The sequence below is a fragment of the Herpailurus yagouaroundi genome, unplaced genomic scaffold (assembly GCF_014898765.1).
Source record: "Herpailurus yagouaroundi ecotype Mexico unplaced genomic scaffold, PumYag 222, whole genome shotgun sequence".
NCBI lineage: Eukaryota > Metazoa > Chordata > Mammalia > Carnivora > Felidae > Herpailurus > Herpailurus yagouaroundi.
Window position 1 is genome coordinate 17,590,982 of NW_024412453.1, and position 19,976 is coordinate 17,610,957.

The window sequence follows — 19,976 nt, forward strand, 5'->3', positions numbered from 1 at the left end:
AGCCCCCTTCCGGCCGGAGCTGGGCCTCGGGCTCGAGGGGCTCGCCGGCCTCCGCCCCGCGCGTGCGGCGTGCGGCCGCCGCCGGGTTCCGGGCCCGGAATTCTGGTGACGCCCGCGCCGGACCCGCGCCCCCATCAGAGAAGAGTTACGTCAGCGAGCGTCTACACTCTACATGCTTTTTTATTACAAGACTACCGAGCATACGTGGAAAATTCATCATCCAGTAACTACGTCTACAGCACAAATATTTGAAAAAAAAGAGAAGAAACAGATTCATTAAATTATATGATTAAATCATTGACCAAATAGAAAATTTATATAATAAAGCCAGAAAAAAAGTTGTAAAATATAGTTTACAATAATTATTCACATTCAAGGCTGTACATCAATACATACAACAACGTGGCCCCGAACATGAATTCAATCCAAATAATTCATATATTAGATTTTAAATAACACAGACTGAACTAGAGGCCAACAATAGCCAGCAAATAACCTTATATAAGAATAAAAATACAAAAGTGTATATTCTAATATCATTGCATTATTTGTTTTCATAAGTTTTAAATTTTTGCTTTGCCTGTACATCACAGTTACAGCTACAGACCAGGTAGAGAATTTTATACATGTCCTAACTGACTGCCACCAACCTGAAAGACAGCTAACATACTACTTACTGATTCATCCTATTTTGTGTTAAGGAACAGCTACAGCAGCTCTAAAAACCGCAAAAATTTTTGTCAATGTCCAATCAAACTTCTGATAACGATAAAGAGGCTTTTCACCGGCAAAATGACCCCTTTTCGTAAGTCATTCTGCCAGATGGGTTAGACGAGGATGGATCACGCACACAAAAAAAGGTCTGCCTTCTGTAAAAAGTTCTCTGTACGTGAAGTTTGGTGTTTCTTCGTATTTGAAGAAATGGGTTCTGTGGAAAATTCAGGTATACGGGTAGGCACGGTCAGTTGCCCATCACAGCTGTCTCAGCTACAGATAGGACTGCTCTTTCCTGGAACAGCTTCTTCCCCAGACCAGTTCTCCACAGGCAGCCTGATTCACAACTCTGCAATCTTGGACCAGCAGCCTGCGCCCCTCAGAGGCTCTGGGAGTGACTCCCGCCCTGATTGAAGGCACCTGTCACAGAGGCTGCCTGAGAGGGAAGGGCCACATGAGTCCCCGTCAGTTCACTTTAGCTCCGGGTGAGATGAAACAATGTGGAAAGACCTATGTGGCAACATCTCGGAGAACAGTGCCCTCACCATACTCTACACCTCTTCTCGGCAGCTGCAGCCTCCGCGGACCGGGCGGTGAGCACCCAGTCTGTGGACCGGCCAGGGCACAGGGGACTTGGGGTGTCAGAGGAGGGCAGGGAATCTCATTCTGCACAATCCAGCCATAATCTCTGGCAGACTCAAGCAGCACTGACCATGGCACCTAAAAAATCTCTCATGCGCCTCTCCTCAGAATCAGTGGACCCCAAACTGAAGTGGAGAAATCAAGAATGAAACCAAATTGGGTGGTGTGGACTCGATGGCCAGCAGACAACCTGAAACAGTGTGAGAGGTCCTTAAACCATGTCGGCCAGGACAATCACATTCCACAGTGAAAAGGCCTAGCCGCTGCACGCTACTGAACCGCTAAGACCTTCTTACTGAGTCCCACCGTTTGGAGAGAACGAGGGCAAGGAGACCTCTGCAAAACCCAACTGTCTACGTGGTCTCTTTCAAGTAGAGAATTTGCTCTTTTACTGATTCCGAACGGCCCAATGTACTGAGTGTACGAACCTGACTACAAATCATCCAGTAAGCATGTGGCAAGGTCAGTTCAACACTTTTCCTCTCAGCTGACTGTGCAGATGCACATTCAGTACCATTGTGGACACAAAGCGCGAGCTTCTGACGAGATCACGGAGCACTGGACAGCCGCAGCAGCGGGGACGGGACGGTAACTAACATGCAAGCATAACCAGAGTCTTCAATGAAAATAAGGAAATTAGCTTTTGAAAAAATCTGCCACGAATGGACCTAAATAAGGACGTCATTTTAGCATTATAAAAAGAAAAGAGCAGTCTTACTAAAACCTTCTTTGGAACACACCCCTTACCAGAAACTGATTTGTTCAGAATCCTCAGGACACAACCGAGGAGGCTCTGCACTGAACTCTGAGCATCTAAGCATCAGATGAAGACGGAGGAAGGACTAAAAAACCACCTTTAAAACAAACTCCTTAACCCAAAAACATGACTTCTAGGAATGGGGGGGAAGGGGGAGATCAGAGTCAAAATCAAAGATTCAGGAAGATATTCATCACAGCATTATTTAAATAGTGAAAAACCAAAAACCATCTAAGTGTTTTACAACAGGGAAATGGTTAGATAAATTATGATAAAATGTATAACCATTAAGCTCTACAATCACTGAAAACAATGTTTTTTTAATCATTGCTCATGACATGGAGAAATGCTTAAGATAAATTATCAAGTGAAAAAAGCTGAATGCAGAACAGTGTTTTATGTTCCCAGTTTAGTTTAAAAAGAAAACAAATGTGTGCATGGGGGGAGGGGAGAAGGTGGGCTATACACCAGAACGTTCACAGTGGTCTTTTCTGGGTTGGTAAGCCTACGGTTGATTTTTTTTTTTTTTTTTCCAGAAAACAAATGTTTTAATAGAGTACAGAATCACCTGGAGCCCCTGTGACAACACGCGGCCCTGGGCGCGTATGGGCCACAAATACCACAGCGTGGCCTCCGGGGGCCGGAGCAGGTGCGGGTGCCGTGAGCTCTGGCGTGACCGTGACAGGCATCTTTCCCGAGCAGGTCTGCAACAAACTCCTGAGAGCCAAGGTTCAGAAGCGCAGGTGCAATGCAGTGCCATTCACCAGGTGGGGCTCTGTGCACCCGACGGGGCTGCAGGCTACCACCACCCACCACCCGCTCTCCTGGTGAAGTCCACACAAAGAGAGCAAGAGACAAGTGCACCCAAACCTGGCTTCCTGGAGTGCCCAGAGAGGGACAAGGACAGCGGGCTGTACAAGCCCACGCAGACCACAGCCCCGCTCCCTCCCCTCCATGCCAGCGAGGCCACAGGGTGCGGGCAGGGCGGGCTCTGCTTGGCGGCTCTTCGGTTTGGCACTTACACTTCCCCTTGCCCTCCCCTTGCCCTCTCGCAGCGGGACACACGGCTCCTGGATCCATCAAAGAGGGCATTTTCTTTCTCGCCTTAGGTACATCATTTGCATTTCCGTGTATGTCTGTGTACGTACTAGACTAACAGTTACGTCCACATCTTAGAATGTAAGGCACCTGCATGCCGGGACAGGAGCTCTAAGGACAAGCTGGATAAAACTAAAGCTAACATGAGTAAGCACAGGGTAGGAAAAGAGGAAGTATAGGCCTTAAAAAAGGGGGGGGGGAGGGGGAGGAGAAGGCTCTGAGTGAGAGGAGAAACGTAGCCTATAGGGAAGGGCTCAGCTGTCACTGGCTCAGGCAAGGGCAGTCACTTCAACTCTGTCAGCTGCGAGCTCGACCCCGAACCCCTCGTTCTCTGGTTTTGGAGGTTAAGATGGAGCTTGAGGGGTTAGCCCGGGAGGTAGTGGCACCAACCAGGGAGAAGAAGGCAACGGCCGATGCGTCTCTCCCAGAGCAGCCCAGCTGAGTGCTCTTGGGAAAGCCCAATACCGGCTCTGCTCGGGTCCCTGTAACCAGATCCCAGGATGCTGTGCAGGAGCAGGCCCCTAACTCTCTTAACGGCACAGCCACAGAAGCTGTGTGCTGACAAAGTTAAGTTGTCGATATGGGGAAAAAGCTGCAAACGGACTTCCTGAAAGGGCCAAGTGAGACGGACTTTCTCAAAAGCAGGTGAACACAGGTAAGCTTTTTCACAAGCAAGAAAGAGGACGACAGGAGGTTGACCTACGACTCCAGCCCAGAGCAGGGTCCTGCTCCCTGCGGCACCCCAAGGGCAAGCACGCCCGACACCTTGCCACCCACCTAGGCGCACGCGCACTTGCTTGCTCACGTAAGGCTCGGCTCTAGTGCAGAGCAGCGCACGCAGCCCGGGGGGAAGCCATCGGCAAACCTGGCAGCGTCTCTGCTCCCAACCACCACCCGCCCCCCACCTCCTGCGATGCCCTGAGGCGCGACCGCCACAGCCACGCACTCCTCCCGGGCTAACCAGTTTGAGAAGAACCTCTTTTCTCTGGATTTGGACCGCTTGTCAACACAGGGCAGCGGATGTTTTTGCTCCAGATAGGCGGAGGGTCGAGGGGGAAATGGGTGGCGGGGGACGGTGGTGGATCTTTTCCACGGGAGCCTTCCACTGGTGCCTTCCTGAAAGCCTAAAGGACACCTTCATCCCCTGGGGACAGAGGTGTGTCTGTGAGCAGCCTGCAAGCAGAGGGGCCTCCCCCTCTCCAACAGGGGACTGATGATTGCCCTCCAGGGACAACCTGAGCAGGGAGAGAAATGCAGAGCAGTGACCACCAGGCCAACAGGCATTCTCTGCCCAGGGACTGGCAGCAAAGAAAATCAAAGGACCGGTAAATCCTGGACCCCCCCATGGCGTACAGCTTCCTGCTGCCTCTAAGGAACACAAGGAAGAAGCCTGAAACCAGGGAGCGAGCAGGCGGGATGCTCAGGCCCCAGTGTGGCGCTCCTACCCCTCGTGCAAGGCGAACGTTTTCTTCCAGGCAAGGTCCACATCTTGATGGGGACCAGATGACCTGGCAGCACGAGGCGGCTTTTAGACCCTCGCCACCGAGAAGTGCAAGCGCTCAGAGTTTCGCCAGGAGAACGTTCGATCGCGACGGAAAGGGTGCATGTGGCAGCCGGGAGCCTCTGGCGCCCGGAGTCTCTCGGCCCTACCGAACCGACCAGGGGGAGGCCTGCAAAGCTCGCCCTCTGAAAAAACTCTCGGGAGGAGCTCACCGAGCGGTGCCTCCCTACATCTGCCCTGTGGCCTCACACGGAGCAGGACGGAGCCCTAACTCCTGGTGCGGCCGGGTGCCCGCTTCTGCCAGTGCTCTTTCCGGGCACCGGCCTGGTTTCCAGCCCCACAGGGCCACACCGCCTGGAAGGCTGTTCGGTCGGAACACCCCGCTGGCACCCTCCAACCTCAGCATCTCACCCCGACGGCCTGGGCCACGTCTCACCACCTGGAGCCTGCCCGCCACACGCAGCCCACAGAGCGAGCACTCACAGCCACAGAAATCTCACAGCCAGAGCTGCGTGAGAAGGCAAGCAAGGGGCCCTGCTGGGGCACAGGGGGCATCAAGTAGGGACGTAAGAAAGGGAGCACGCGGACCAAAGCCAAGAACACTCCCAGCCCGCAAAGACCAAGGCCAACTTCCGGCGGAGGGTATACGGCTCCCTGCCGAAAGGGTTCTGCGACAGCCTCGGGGCGGAAAGAGCCCAGACACACACCCCGTCCCCTCGGCCACAGGTGACCAGGGCGTGTGGTGCAGAGCTGGTGACTCGAGTCTGTTCCACTCGCCCGGGAGGGAATCAGGCAGACGTGCACGGTGCCGGGTCCCCGTGGCGAGGAGAGCTTGGGGAGCCTCCACAGAGCACAGAGAGCAAGCAAAGCGACCCTGAATTCCTTTTCGTTATTGGTTTTGTTCTTTGTGTGGTTGGGTATTTTTTTCTTCTTTTCTTTTAAATAAAAAAGCTGCAAGGTTCCGCCGTCTGCGTCCCCCTTGAGATGGCTGGCAGGTGGTCTGGAAGCGTCCCGATGGCGGCGAGCCGCGCTGGGGCACGTGTCCTGGCAGCGAGGGCAGCAGCCTCGGACGTGTCACTGCACGGCGGCGTCCGGGTGGCTCTGGTACCTGTGTCTCCACACTTCCTGGATCTTTTTGCACCATTTGTGAGCATTCCCACTCGGGTCCATCAGGTAATACGTTCTGTTCGGCTGTGGAGACAAAACCGATTTAATGAACCCGAGGGAATCCCGCCAAGACCAGCACCTCGACCTGTCGTGAGAGAGAGCAGGAGACCGTCGTCCCGCTACAGCCACTGCCAATGCCGGTGGAAGCACGCGAGCATGTGGGGTTTTCCTTCCCATATGTGCAGCCCTCACCTCTGCAGGAAGGGTCACAGACCCCTTACAAAGACAAGCTGGCCCAGCTCAGGGCTGAGCCGAGAACATGGGGCCCCCGGGACACAGGAAAGGGAGAAACACCAGCCCCTCAAAGGAGAACCCAGAGAGACAAACTCACCGTGTGGACAAAGAAGGTTTTAAAGTTCTTGGCCTCTGGTCGGAGTTCTTGTGACCACGGAATTTCGCCCTTCAGGACTTTGTTGACAGGATCCACATAATACAAGTGTGGCCCTTCTGTGAGCAGTAGCTGTCGTCGTCGTGCAAACAAGCCCTGATGCAAAATGAAAAGAGGCTGCTTGTCAGGGCCCCGCAGTGACACCTCAGGGAGGAGGTGGCACATACCGCTGCCCCTGAGGCCAGGCCGTGAAAGCAGCTCCGGGCACCGGGCCCACTGCCCACCACCCGCCCACGCACTCAAGACACAGCCTCCCCACCACGGATCGGCCTCTCGTGTCACACAGGCGCAGGAGGAATTGAGTGCCCAGCCTGCCTGGCCTTCTGGAGCTGGATCCCAACATCCTCACTGGGCGTGCCGCCCCCACCCCCCCCACCCCCCCCGTGGCTGCCCCACCGGGCCGGGGCAGCGGCAGCACGGGCAGGCGAAGACGAGCCGACTCTGCTGGCCCACCATCACCGCAAGGCCCCGCGTTCCTGACGGAACCCCTATCTGCTACACCGCACCGGGCGGTGTCTCCGGCACAGCCAGGAACGGAGACTGGGAGCCTGACCTCAAGAAGGGCCCGTGTCGGCAGATGGGAGAATGTTGGTGGGGTCTGATATTTTTGACACAATCCATTTAATTAATCCATAACAAGGTCACAAATAAATAACAACTTGGAAAAACAATTCTAATGAAAAAATAGACAACTCGTGAGGATATGAAAACCCCGGTCCTGAGCCCGAAACGAGAGGTTGTATTTCTATTTTACCACAGCCTTCCTGTGTGGTTTCAAACGGCTTCCGCTGAGTGGCTGAGTCTTCCTTAGCCATCAAATCTAGAAATGCTCTTTTCGAGAAAGGGAACCAAGACCAAGGACGCCGTGTGCAACCGAAGGAGGCCAGGCCCCGACCAAGAGCAGACAGGGAGACAGGCAGCCGGTGGTGCGGCGGGAGTCAGACTTACCTTTCGCTTATCTACCGGACCCATCTTTAGTATCAAGTTATTTTCTACAAACTGGTGCCTATGAAAGGAAGAAAGCAAGAATGAGACGCTTGCCATGAGTCAGGGACGGAAATTCTCCCAACTCCGCTCAAAATGAACTTCCCGAGGGCATCTGCGAGCTTTGCTCAAGCCTCCTCACAGCCCCAACTCGCTCCGGTGACTCGTGAGGCCCAAGTGCGACGCACCGTGCAAGCGGGCCAGCATCCACTCCTGCCAGCACGGTGGCCTGCTGCTAACTCTTGCACAGCGGTATTCGCGCAGCAGCAGACAGGTGGCGGCGAGGCGGCGCTGCAGACCCGTACGGTGACACACGTCCTCTTTAATGTGAACAAAGCTGAGGCGAACAGAGGCCCCCAGAAGGGTGGAGGCTGCTGAGAGTCAACCTCGGGATACTGACTGCTGGCCACGTGTTCCCTGCCCAAGCTGGGACCCCCGACTGGATACTCAGAAACCACCGAGTAGCTGAGAATCACAAATCCCTAAAATTAAAGTGCTGGACTCTGTCTGAGAACATCTTACTGGTAGGGGCGCCTGGGGGGGGCGGGGGGGAGGGGCCTCAAGTAAGCATCCGACTTCAGCTCACGTCACGATCTCACGGTTCCTGAGTTTGACCCCCACATCGGGCTCTCTGCTGTCAGCACAGAGCCTTCTTCGAACCTTTGTCCCTCTCTTTCTTCGCCCCTCTCCCACTCAAGTGTGCGCACGAGCGTGTGTGTGCTCACACGCGCGCGCGCTCTGTCTCTCTTAAAAAAGAAACCTTAAAAAAAAAAAAACAACTTACTGCTGTTCCTACCATAGTAACAAAGCACTCCTAACCCAAATACAGCAGGAATTTGGAAGAGAAAGCAAGAAACATGACTTTAACTTAACACACATTATTAGCAAGTATGCTTCACTTTGACTCCTGGGAGTTTCAAAGATGTCGTGTTAATGTTTAAAGGTTATCTCTCTTGGTTAAAGTGAACAGTTGCCGGTTTCTGTTGTGTGTGACTTTACGGAAATTCTTGGTCTGGGGGACCTACTGGAGAACATAGCGTTTTATGTTTGAAAAGGCATAAAACAACTGTTACTTCAAACACTGACAGTTTTACCATTCTGTACCTGAGCCGGGGCGCACACGGGACACCTAGTATGTGTCCGAGGCCAGCCAAGCTGGCAGACCAGTATTCTCCCACCAGGCTCAACTGGGCCTGAGAAGTGCCCCCAGACTAACCCAACCACACCAGTGCCTGCTCCAGAGCCCACTGTGGCCCCAGACTACATCTAAGGGGACGTAGCAGCATGTGGACTTGTAAAACTAAGCAAAATTTTAACGAAAAAACTGGTCTATGAGGAAAAGCGCAGTACCTCCCTCTCAAAGTACTTAAAAACAAAGCCAACAAACAAAAACAAGACTTGGAAGAGGAGATATAATGATCTCCTGCAGCACGGAAATACACGCATCAAACAGAAAGCCTCTTCTAGTCAACAAGCCCCAACACAGAGCAACTGGATGTGACATTCAGGACCACAAATAATACGGGGAGACTTGAATTAAATTACACTGGATGCGGAGGGGAGCTCAAATTCAGCCCAGGCTTGTGAAGGATCCCACCGCCAAGCCCTCCGGGCAGCCGGGCCGCAAGGGCACTGGGCCGAGGGCGCCAAGGCACCAGGGAAGACGAGCAGGAAAGAAGGAAAGACATGGCCTCACGGCATCTTCGCAGCCTCATGTGGGTCATCATGAGACAATAAAATATTCTGGTTTTCCCCGAGCTTGAGAAACTAGGGAAGATTCTTGTCGAGGTCAGTTAACTCTGATCCCAGGTCACCAGAAGCCCCAAAGCGATCCAGCTCCTGCCAAGGGAAGAGCAGGGAAGGAAGGGCCTGCAAGGAGGAGTTACCTTGTCAGTAGCGGCCAGGACCAGGCGAGCACAGAAAGCACCTCTGAATGCACACCAACCAACGTGAACAAGGAGACCAGATGGAGAAACCTTCCGCAAACCAGGGTCAGCACGTGCACCGCACAGAGCACAAAGTGGCAGGAAAGGCTCAAAGCTCAACAGAAAACTGAGCAAAGGACACAAGCTAGAAATTCCGAGAGAGAGAAAGTGACCTCGCCACATTCTCAACGGCCCTAAATAAACCAAAAGCTCCCCTTCTCACATGCCCTGCTGGGGTGCCCTGGCATGTGTGCGAGCGCCCCGAGACAACTCTGGAAAGGGACGCTCCCGCATGGCACCGGTGCCTATGGCCCTGAACTCAAGGCCCGCCAAACGACAATCTGCAAATTGTGTACTGAGAGGGGAGCCCACTCCCGGCTACCGGCCCTCAGGAAGTAAAGAAAGACAAGGAGCAGGAGCACAAACGTCCCCAATGGTGTTTCTGCACCAGTGAAACTGAAGTCACGGCACCGGCTCAGCCACAGAACTCTGTGGCACTGTAGGGAAGCCCCTTCCTCATCCCCGTGGTGAGGACCCCACGGACACACCCCATGGATGGGCCCCGCCCGACTGCGCGGACCAGCACGCACCTTCCCTGCCACACGTGTGCAAGCAGGAGGCATGGAGCCACATGGCCCGGGGTGACAGCTGGCGCTGGCCGACTGGACCCAGTGGCTGCACTGAAATGAACCCGAGGCAGGACGCAGAGGGTCCGAAGCTCCATTACGAGCACAAGTGCCACAACCCAGTCGCGCAGCGCGCTCACCCAGGCTTACAACAGGCTGCTGGGGATCTCCTTTGAAAAGTTTAAGTACTTAAGGCATCGCTTTGAGTTTTTTCCTTCCAAAAGTCAATTCCTGCTCCCCCAAAAAGGCACCCCCAACTCCTGCATGAGGCACCTTTCCCCTCTCTGGCCAGCGGCACGTGCCCCTGCACCCCAGAGCCCGGGACTCTCGGAGCGCGGTCGGCAGGCAGGCGGGGCTTCACCTCAGCCCTGCTCCACACACACGGATGCTCGTTTCTCGAAGGGTGACGGGGTTAAGACGCTCCTTCCTGATTCCACAGCCACGGTTCTCTCCTCCTCACACTAGCCCAGCAGCACCCCCTCTACCCCGAAAAGATCATTTTTGAGGATGCAAGCCTGAGGCCACAAGCAAGCCTGAGCCATTTCAGTGCACGGTCGCACCCAGGAGAGCCAAGCAGGACCACCAGAACCCCGACGTGGCTCTCCTGACCACCTCAGGAAGGCTCCCACACTGGGCTTTGACACAGGTGACGGAGGAACGAGTGACCGTGGCCAGCTGGCTCTACAACACTAGCTCTCGGGACCCCTTTATACCCTCAAACTTTACAGAAGATCCCGAAGAGACGTCCTTTATATGGGTTTTAGCCACTGATATTTATGTAGGAGAAATTAAGACAGAAACATTTTCAAATATTTATTTAATTCGTAAGATACAAAAATAAACCCATCACATACTAACATAAACACCATTTTTATTCGAGAGTAACTTTTTTCCAAAACGAAGATAATTAACGCGAAGCATGAGCCTGCTGCACATTTGACAAACCTCGTTAGCACGTGGCGTCACATCGAGAGCCGGGGGGCTCCGGCCTGCCTCCGCCTCCGCTCGGCCAGTGCGGCTCCTGCCAGGTCCGCTGCCGTGCGGAAGTGGAGTCCCCAGCAATGGGCGTTTCGGGCCCTGGGACCCTGCAGCTCATCGGGGCACCTGGCGCTCTGAACGGCTCTGCCGCCCTGACGCGATTTTACAGCGGCACAAGGCACTCACCTGAAAGACGGTGGTTCACTGGGTTACGACGGAGACCTTCTCAGTGCTGACAAATTCAACATATTACCATCGCTACTTACCTCCTCAAAAAAAGGCTTGAAGCACTGGGAAGATGGCAAGCTCACAGAAACAGATAACGTTTCCCAAAATTCTAATTCCGATTTTATCACTGGTAACAAACACTGGCAGCTGTCGGTCTTGACAGGCTCATGCCGCTCATCTCCCAGAAAAAAGGGCCAAATGGCCCAGTTGGAACGACCATCGTTTGCCAGTAAAACCCCGTGGTGAAAACGGTCTTCACGGAACGAGAGGGGGTCCGACTCCCAGCGCCAACCAACAGCCAAAGGCTCGGCCTGAGGCGGCTCAGAGCTGGGTCGGCGGCAGAGACGTTTCCCGCACACTTCCCGCTGCGCTATGCACACGACTAACAAAGCGAGAGTTCGGTGATGACTAGTTACAAGTGAGGGGGGGTTCTTCCCTCGCCATGAGCGCGTGCTGGCTGTAGAGAGCCCAGGCGCTTGCGCACGGCTAGGTGCCACGGCCTGGATTCGTGACCTGGCACCCGTGGTTTCACCCACCGCTGCCTCTGCACCACCGGCACACCTGTCGACGCGTTAGTTCCAGGACAGACAGTAAGAGTCACAAGAGGCACTCTGGGCAGCTCCTGCGCCCTCGGAAAGACACGCCGCACGCCGCCGACTCGGCCGCCTCTGCGCGGCTCTTCTGGCTGTCTCTCCGCTGCCACGGCGGTGACGCTGGGGACAACCGGACCGCCACCGGTAAGATCACGGCAGCGGGCGTTGCCCAAGTTGGAGCGGCCTGTGCCGTCAACACTCTGGGAGAGTCTCTCGCTGACCAACTTGCCCTGGTCGGGATGTTTTGGAAGATGCACTCAAAGGAGAAACGCTGGGTCTGCCACACGGGAGCTTCTTCCTTCACACACCTGAGACTGTGGCCGACAGAAGACTCTGGTCACTGAGACCGGGCTTGCGGTGGTGGCTGCAGGGGTCTGTCAGCAGGAGGGAGAGGGATGGCTCAGTCTAGGCCAGAGGAGCATAAGCGCCTTCCAATCCACCGTTCCACCTACAGTCAAGCTGTGTCGTGATTGTGGTTTCCAACCCAGTGGGTATTCTCCTACGTGACCTGGAAACTAAGCGGACCACCCGGACACCGTTTGACGGGAAGTGGGTGTAATCTGGATTCCGTGAGATTTTGCTATCTTCCAACTGAAAACCTGGCATTCAACCCAGCAGCAGCCACGGATGGATTCTGGGAGAACGTGGCAACTCTTCGTGTGGCTGTGTGGAGTGAACGTGGCAGACTTTTCTCTCTGGGAACCGAATCCAGAAATGGGAGCAGACAATGACGGTGAAAACTGGAAGAGACCTCCTAGGATGGCAGTTGAGGGTGTCTACAAAGTCTTCGAGCTAAAAGGATACAAACCGCGTTACTGGATTGGCGTGGCAGATCTCACTGAATCCATGCTGAAAATCTATCCAGGACTCCTCTGGTGTCGACGGCGGTGAGGGGCACGTGTGGCACTGACGAGGGAGTCTTCCTGAGTCTTCCCTGTGTCCTGAATGCTGGGGGATTAACCAGTGTTATCAATAAGGAGCTGAAGGATGGTGCGGTGCTCAGCTCAAGAAACGTGCAGATAATCTGTGGGACTTCAGCTTCCAAGCAGTAGAGATTCAACACAACGGTGGGATTAACTGCGAGCGTCTAGTTTTCATCCATGTGCAAGGATCACAGTTTGCTTTTCTCTTCCTAAATATGCGAATCTGGGCTCACAGACTCGAAGCCAACGCTTGGCTTATGCTTGCAATACAAGCAGTATCTGGGGATTCATCCACACGTGAGGCAAAAGTACAACTCGCCAGGAGGGATGCAGCCATCTCTTTAACCCAGCGAGCCGTCGCGCCACGGCCTGTGGCGGCACCAAGCCTCTTTACCTGTCACCCAGTAGCATCCACGGCCCAACGCTCGTTGGTCTCTGAGCTTTCACAAACATGCACTTCTCCAGCCTGGACAACGTGACTTCTCTGTAAGAAGCCACAGTGGCTTTTTTTTTTTTTTTTTTTTTTAATATTTATGTGTTTTTGAGAGAGAGAGAGAGAGAGAGAGAGAGAGAGACAGAGACAGAGACAGAGACAGAGCATGAATGGGGGAGGGTCAGAGAGAGACGGAGCCGCAGAATCTGAAACAGGCTCCAGGCTCTGGGCTGTCAACACAGAACCCGACGCGGGGCTCAAACTCACGGACCGTGAGATCATGACCTGAGCCGAAGTCGGATGCTCAACCGACTGAGCCAGCCAGGCGCCCCAACACAGTGGCTTTTTATTAATGTGTGGCACTGAAAGAGCTCCTTGTGTAAAATTACAACACAAAATTCCTTTACTGTTAAAACTCCGAATGAGGGGCCTCGGAGGCTGCAGCCTCACTGGCGCCATGACAGGATGCCAAACATTCTGCTCAGAGACACGACCCAGAAGGTACTGACACCCGTGGGTACGCGGTAGCTCCTGCAGTCCGGCCCAGGTTCCGCGGGCGGCCCGCTCCCTCTCTCATAGGCAGGGCCTCCTCTTCAGTCCCTTCAGGCGTAGGTGGGGCTGCTATGGATCAAGAAAGCAGATCATCTCCCTTTTTGAGGCGATGATTCCTACTTAAATGTGGAAGACAGGTGATAAACGTCCTTTTATTTGAGACTACATCATCCGAATCTAAAATAATAGTTTCAGGAGCGCCTGATGGCTCAGTCAGCTAAGCATCTGACTCGGCTTAGGTCACGATCTTACGGTTTGTGAGTTCAAGCCCCACATCGGGCTCTGGGCTGACGGCTCAGAGCCTGGAGCCTGCTTTGGATTCTGTGTCTCCTTCTCTGCCCCTCCCCCAGCTCATGTTCGGTGTCTCTCAAAAATAAAATAAACATTAAAAAAAATTTAAATATGGAAAAAGAAAAGTTTCAGATAAAATTCAGAAATGTTTTTCACAAATTTTAAAAGTTTATTGCAAAAAAAGTCAGGAAAGTGTACTCAGATCCTGTCGGGTGTCTGTGTAGGCACAGGGAAAACTTTACAATTTCAAAGCAAGGATTTATTGGATGGCACGGAGTTACAGTAACGACAACAGGTATAACTGAAGACAGCTACTAAGAGCGCAGTAGAAATACTGAGAATTCACTAAATTTCTAAAACTGCACGCACTTCTACTGTAAACCTACTTCTTCAGAAAATACAAAAAAAGCACACAGTCCAGAAACCACATCACCGTACAGCGTGGGGCCCCTGAAGAAGTGCAATGGCCGCTCACAGAGAACGGGAAGGAGAGAGTGCACACCATCTCAGCGGTATCACACAATTAGCGGTACGCCCTGCGCGACCGACACGGGGAGCCACGGTTCCTAAGAACGAAGTGTTTTTGACAGATCTCGCGCTGGCCAAATAAAGGGTGCCTCAAAGCTCCTGCCATCACCAGATTCCAAATAGGCCTGAACCTGGACAAAAGGGAAGAGAAGCCTGAACAAAGAGAGGCACGGCAAGAGGCCTCGGCAGGGCCCAGAACCTGGACAGAAGAGCCTCAGGAAACACCAGAGGCAAAGACACACAGTTTTCTGGGGAGTAACCCCGCGCCTGCAACAGAGCGAGCCCTCGTCAGGGACCCCAGCACGCACGGCCCGGGACGCTCCCGCACAAGCCGGCACGAAGGCGTGCAGAGAGTGCGCGGCCCGGCAGTGCTCACACCGCTCGGACCAAAGCCCCTTCCTCCCTGCTCAGCACACACTCCTAAGCGATACCACCTGAGCAAAGACAAACTCCAGAGAAGTGTAGAGCATTCCGGTTGGCCAACATCACCGTCACTTTTTCTAGAAACGATAATTTCTAATGGTACAAAATCCCAGCTTCACCACGCGCTCCCCTCTGGGCCCTGCCTTCTCACTCTTCCACACTCTGGCCCAGCCCAGCCCTCTGATCGCCCACCTTCTCCCTCCATCCCCGCTCCTACCCCTACACATCTCCCCACCCCATCCCCAAGGTGGACTCCCCTCTGCCCGAGTGAAAGGTGAAACCATAAAAACACATCAAGAAAATGTCAGGGTACAGACACTCTTCTCAACATGACTAAGGTGGAAAACAAAATGAAAACAGACACATGTAACTTTGTAAGAATTTGTAACTTCTATTCAAAAATACACACAACGTAACTGGAAAAGATAATGCAAAGATAACTGAAAAATGTGTGCGAAACAGGCAACAAAAATATTCTTCGTGTCTATGGCTCTCAGAAGTCAATTTCGAAAAGATGGAAAATGTACAAGAAGAAAAACAGCCAAAGGACATACAATACCTCAAAAAATAAATACAAATGGCCAACGAACACAGAAGATGATTGCCTCAGTAACAATACAAGTGCAAGTTGCCATGAGCCCACTTTTAGAGCATCAAACGCGTAAGGCGAGGCAAGAGAGCTGGGAAACGGGGGTTCTGGGTACTGTGGACACAATGCATGTGCACACCGCCACCCTGTCTGCCACCCCAGAGCTCCTCTTTTAAGAAATACCCAGGCATGTGGGAAAAGCGACACGCGAATGACGATCTGCAATAGCTAAAACTCTGGAATGTCCCACACGCCTCACAAGGGGGCAGTGGTCATCCAGTCTGCCACGAATCCACAGCATCGGATCACGGGCAACGGCAGGCCTGGCCTGCTCAACCGCAAGGGCTACAGCCCCGACAGGCTGAAACCCACTCATCCCCGGGCCCGACACCTCCAAACACCCGTTTCAAGCTGGACCCTTTGAGGGCCCTCGTTTGCAGAGCACGCAAGGCAGCGAGGGAGGTGTGAGGCGGTGGGGGCCTCGGCAGGCAGCGGCGACGAAGGCCGGGCGCCCCGCGCCGGTCAGTGGAGCGCGGCTTACACCTGCGAGCTCTTACCAAGGATTGCCGCTGGCCTGCTTCTCCAGCAGGAGCCTCTTCTCGTCTTGGGAAAACTGGAGGTCCAGCTCAAAAGAGTTAGTGTCCAGGTCATGGATGTACTGCTCGATGTTGCTGCCCGCCGCTGGCGGCAGGCCTGCGTCCGAGGCGGGCAGGCAGTGTGATGACGAGGACGTGGACACTTGCATGCAGCCAAACTGGCTCAGGAGGTTGTCGTACTGCAGAGAGAGGAGGGGAGAGTGACAGCCGTGCACCACTCCCCTTGGGCCCGCAGCCCACACCCTGGAGGCCCGGAGGCCCCGCGGCAGCTCCGAGTCCTCCTGCGCTGGCCGGCGGCCACGGAAGCGGGCGGGGCCGGAGGCTGCCAGGTCTGGTCTTGCTCCCGACGGGCGAACCTAACCCCCAGCCTCCGAACCCAGGGAGGGGAGACCCAAGGCCTGAGGCCTGCTGACCTCTGCAAGGCCCGTGCCGCCCTGACCAGAGGGGCTAGGAGGAGGGACGGGTGGCCACCTGGGGGCACCCTCTTGTGAGCTCGGGAGCCCTCCTCCTTTGGCCCCGTGGTTCTACGTTGCTGAGTCTGTGGTTGTCACTGTATTCAATTTGGCTCGATTCAATTCAACTCGACTGTGCTCATTTTTTAAAAAAAATTCCTTTTAACTGCAGCAAATATTCATTAAGCTTGATACAAAGTTGTCTGCCACTCTGGACAAAGCCACAAACCGGTGGGGACACAAAAACGGATGTACTCACAAATGTGCCGACCAGGCACAGCCTGCACACCCACACGCCCCTGGGGCCAATGACAGGGCCAGAGAACCCCTAGCAAAGACCTGGGAAAAGAGGTCACCCTAGGCAGCCTTCTCCCCACAGCTGTAGGCCCCACGCCCGAACCCCACCGCAGCCAAGTACGAGGGGGAAAAAAGCCACTGCCAACGGCTAAGAGTCAGCGTATCTTCCCGGTGCCTCCAGAAAGAACCCGGCTGCCCCCCACAGAGCTGGGCCTCAGAGCCAGGCCCCCTCGTGCAGACCCTGCAGCCTTGCTGCCCAAGCAGCCTTCTCCCTAGGGCTCACATGGCACAAACAGCAGTCTCAGTCCCACCGTACCGGCTCCTGGCTGGGAGTGACACCGGGACACTCCCATAGCCCTTCACTTAAGGTCTTCTTCTGGCACATTCTCTGCTTCTGCTCTGTGAGGAACTCCCCAGGCCAAGACCGCCTCTGCTTAATATTCCAAAATTTATACAGGCTTCCGTGAGCCACCCCAGGTGTCTCAGGGGGCTGCAAGGCCAGTGAGACGGCTGCCTCCATCAACTCCACTTCCGAAACAGGAAAACTGAGGCTCAGACCTGCCCCAAGGCCACAGCCTACTAGCTAGCACCACATCAGAACCGGTCCTCTAAGTCCTTCGAACGCAGCAGCCCCTCTAGTCTTGTCACGGAGCTGTAGGCTTTCCATCACCACCGTCACTGTCTAGGTGATTCCTGTCTGGGGGGCTGCACTGCACTGCTCCCCGTGGAAAGCTCCAGATGCTGTATCTCAGCTCTCTGCTCTTCTCTCCTCAGCATGCCTAGGACAACCCACAGCACAAAACACAGGCCCAGAAAGAATGTGTGACAAGGGGTGACACTGGGCTGTGCACAGTAAGGAAACTGCCCCGGCTGGTCTGGCCCAGAGCACTTCTCCAGAGGCACCACACCCGGCACGCTCACTCCAGAGCCTAACCGCGAGCACTACCGTGAGCACCCCAGGGGGTTAGGGACACACAAGAGAACCGAGTGCCTGCTTCTTCCCTCCCTGAGCAGAGACCATTCCCTGCTACTCACCCCCAGATGGAAGCCCCCTCACTGCTGAAAAGGACCCCACTCTCTCGGAGCCCCTTGAGGGAAAACTTGCCCCCGAGAGGCTGTCAACACCCGCAGAAAGGGAAGGCCCCCTCCTGTATCTGGTATCTTTCCAGGCTTAAGTCTTTTTCCAGGCTCACTTAACTGTCCAAATGGCAAGTCTAGCATAGTGAGCGCTGCCTGAACCCCTTCCAAGGCAGCTTTTAAAGCAGAGGATGAGCCACTTAACAAAAAGTAAGCCATTAACAAACGGAGCTGGTTTTAAGATGGTAACACTCGAGTACCGAGAAGCCAGGGCTCTCAACACAGTGAATGCGATGAAACAGCAGAGGGCGTGCACCGGACACTCCAGGGTGTGCGCACACACAGCCCCAGAAAGCGGAGCGCCCCGGGCACTGAGATCTGAGCCAGTCACGGCACGTACAGCTGCTTCAGAGCTGGTGCGGAGGGCACACCGCTTCCCTGGGACACCCCTGCCATAGGCACTGGAGACCCCAACCCACTCCGACCGGCCATGGTTCGAGCAAGACGTCAGGCCAGGGGCAGAGTCCTGGGGCTGAGTCCCCTGCAGTCTGCACACATGGAGGCTGCGGACAACTGAGGCCACCTTAGAGAGCTTCCCACATCTGGCTCCCCTCAAGTCTGGGCACAAAGGATACTTGAGGATAACAAAAGGGTGATGTTTTATTTACAACAGTAAGTAAGAGAAGAAATTCAGTCTCTGAGAGATGATACAAGTAGTACTTTTGACTAAGCTCTGGGTGACTTTTAGATAAAATCTAGAGTCCGCCAATCAAATAAAGGAGAACTCGATATGTGGTCACTGGTTAGGATAAGCCACAACAACAGAAGCTAAACAATGAGAATGGATGATCGGTGAGAACAGAAACACGTGAAATCCTATTTAAATACAAGGACCACAGTAAAGGGTGAGGAGGGAGCACAGGACTGTCGGTGAGCTGGTCACCCAAGGTGCAAGACAGGTGCCCTGTGGCTCACTGCACTCCTCTGCCCCCTCCCGTGTTTCACACCCTCCAGAAGAGAAGCTCAAAGAACAAAGTATACTTAAGACCCCTGCTTCTCCCAGGCACTAAAAGCCAACAGTGACCAATGTCCATCCTGAATGCCATGTCTCCAAAAAGTTCAAAGCAGGAGCATCCTGGGCTTCTCTCGGAAAGTGAAGTATTCCAGAACGTCTGTAGACACCCGATTATAAAGATACCAGCCAAAAGCCGAAGACAGAAGCCTACCGGGAGACTCAGCACCCCCAAGCCAAGGGGGACGGTGTGCAGGGTACTGGTCCCACTGCTACCGTCTCCCTGCCCCAACACCGGGCTCTGATGTGAATAGCCCGGGCGAAAATTAACGATAGGAAATAAGAAAAGGAGACTGCCCTCACCCTCCGGCAGATGTGCAGGCGGGAGTCTCCTCGGCCCCAGCACTGGGGAGAAACTCCGACCCTGGCCACCAAGTGTTCAACCACCAACAGGTCAAGGCTGGCTTCCCCTCCAGCCGTGCACCCCACAGGCTGGACTCCCAGGGCCCACGGCACAACTGCACACAGCACAGCACGTGCGATTCCCCTCAGCTGGGCTGTTCCTGACACACACGTACTCCCCCGACACCAGACACAGAAGCACACCCCCACACACACACACACAGACACACATAGACACACACCACACAGACGCACGGACACACACACACACACCCCCCACACCCGGACACTGCGTGCGTGCCACCGGCTTACATTCCCGTAGCAGTCCTCGTCATCTTCCGACATGGCCGGCAGGTAAGCGGTGAGCTTTGGAGGCGTCTGATGCTGCAGGTTTTCCCACGAGATGGACTCGAAGAAGGGGTGAGCCTGCAGAGGGCCGTACCCTCCCATTTCCTCGCAGCCTAATCGCTTCGTGGCATCTAAAACCTGAAACAGAAGTCAAAACGAGTCAGTGTGCGGAACAAAGACTAATCCTGACCGACAAATTCTTTCGGCACACTCTTCCCAATTCCCATCTCTGGCCACAGAAGGCCCCACGGCCCGCCCCGCCCTGCCACCACCCCACAGAGCGCCGGGGGGGTGGGGGGTGGACGGCGGATTCACCCCCTGGGCGGCTTCTCTCTCCAGCCTCTATCCCTCCCCACCCCCCGGCACAGGTGAAAATAAATCAGAACTTAACGAATAACAAGTGTTCCTGGGGCGCCTGGGTGGCTCAGTCGGTTAAGCATCGACTTCAGCTC

At 54.5% G+C, this 19,976-nt stretch overlaps 1 protein-coding gene and 1 pseudogene across 7 annotated transcripts in view; one reads left to right on the forward strand and one right to left on the reverse strand.

The window, feature by feature from the left end:
- Positions 1-162: 162 nt before the first annotated feature.
- PDPK1 (3-phosphoinositide dependent protein kinase 1) overlaps positions 163-19,976 on the reverse strand; it is an 86,271-nt gene continuing 66,457 nt past the window's right edge. For all 7 annotated transcript variants that reach the window (XM_040459347.1, XM_040459346.1, XM_040459345.1 and 4 more), the window contains 5 exons: positions 19,489-19,662; positions 15,898-16,115; positions 7,216-7,273; positions 6,211-6,363; positions 163-5,903 (listed from right to left, as the gene is read on the reverse strand). In XM_040459347.1, coding sequence (XP_040315281.1) covers positions 5,787-5,903; positions 6,211-6,363; positions 7,216-7,273; positions 15,898-16,115; positions 19,489-19,662 — 720 coding nt within the window. In that variant the 3' untranslated portion in view covers positions 163-5,786. The remainder of the gene's footprint in view (positions 5,904-6,210; positions 6,364-7,215; positions 7,274-15,897; positions 16,116-19,488; positions 19,663-19,976) is intronic.
- On the forward strand, positions 9,808-15,764 carry LOC121019808 (L-lactate dehydrogenase B chain-like; annotated as a pseudogene).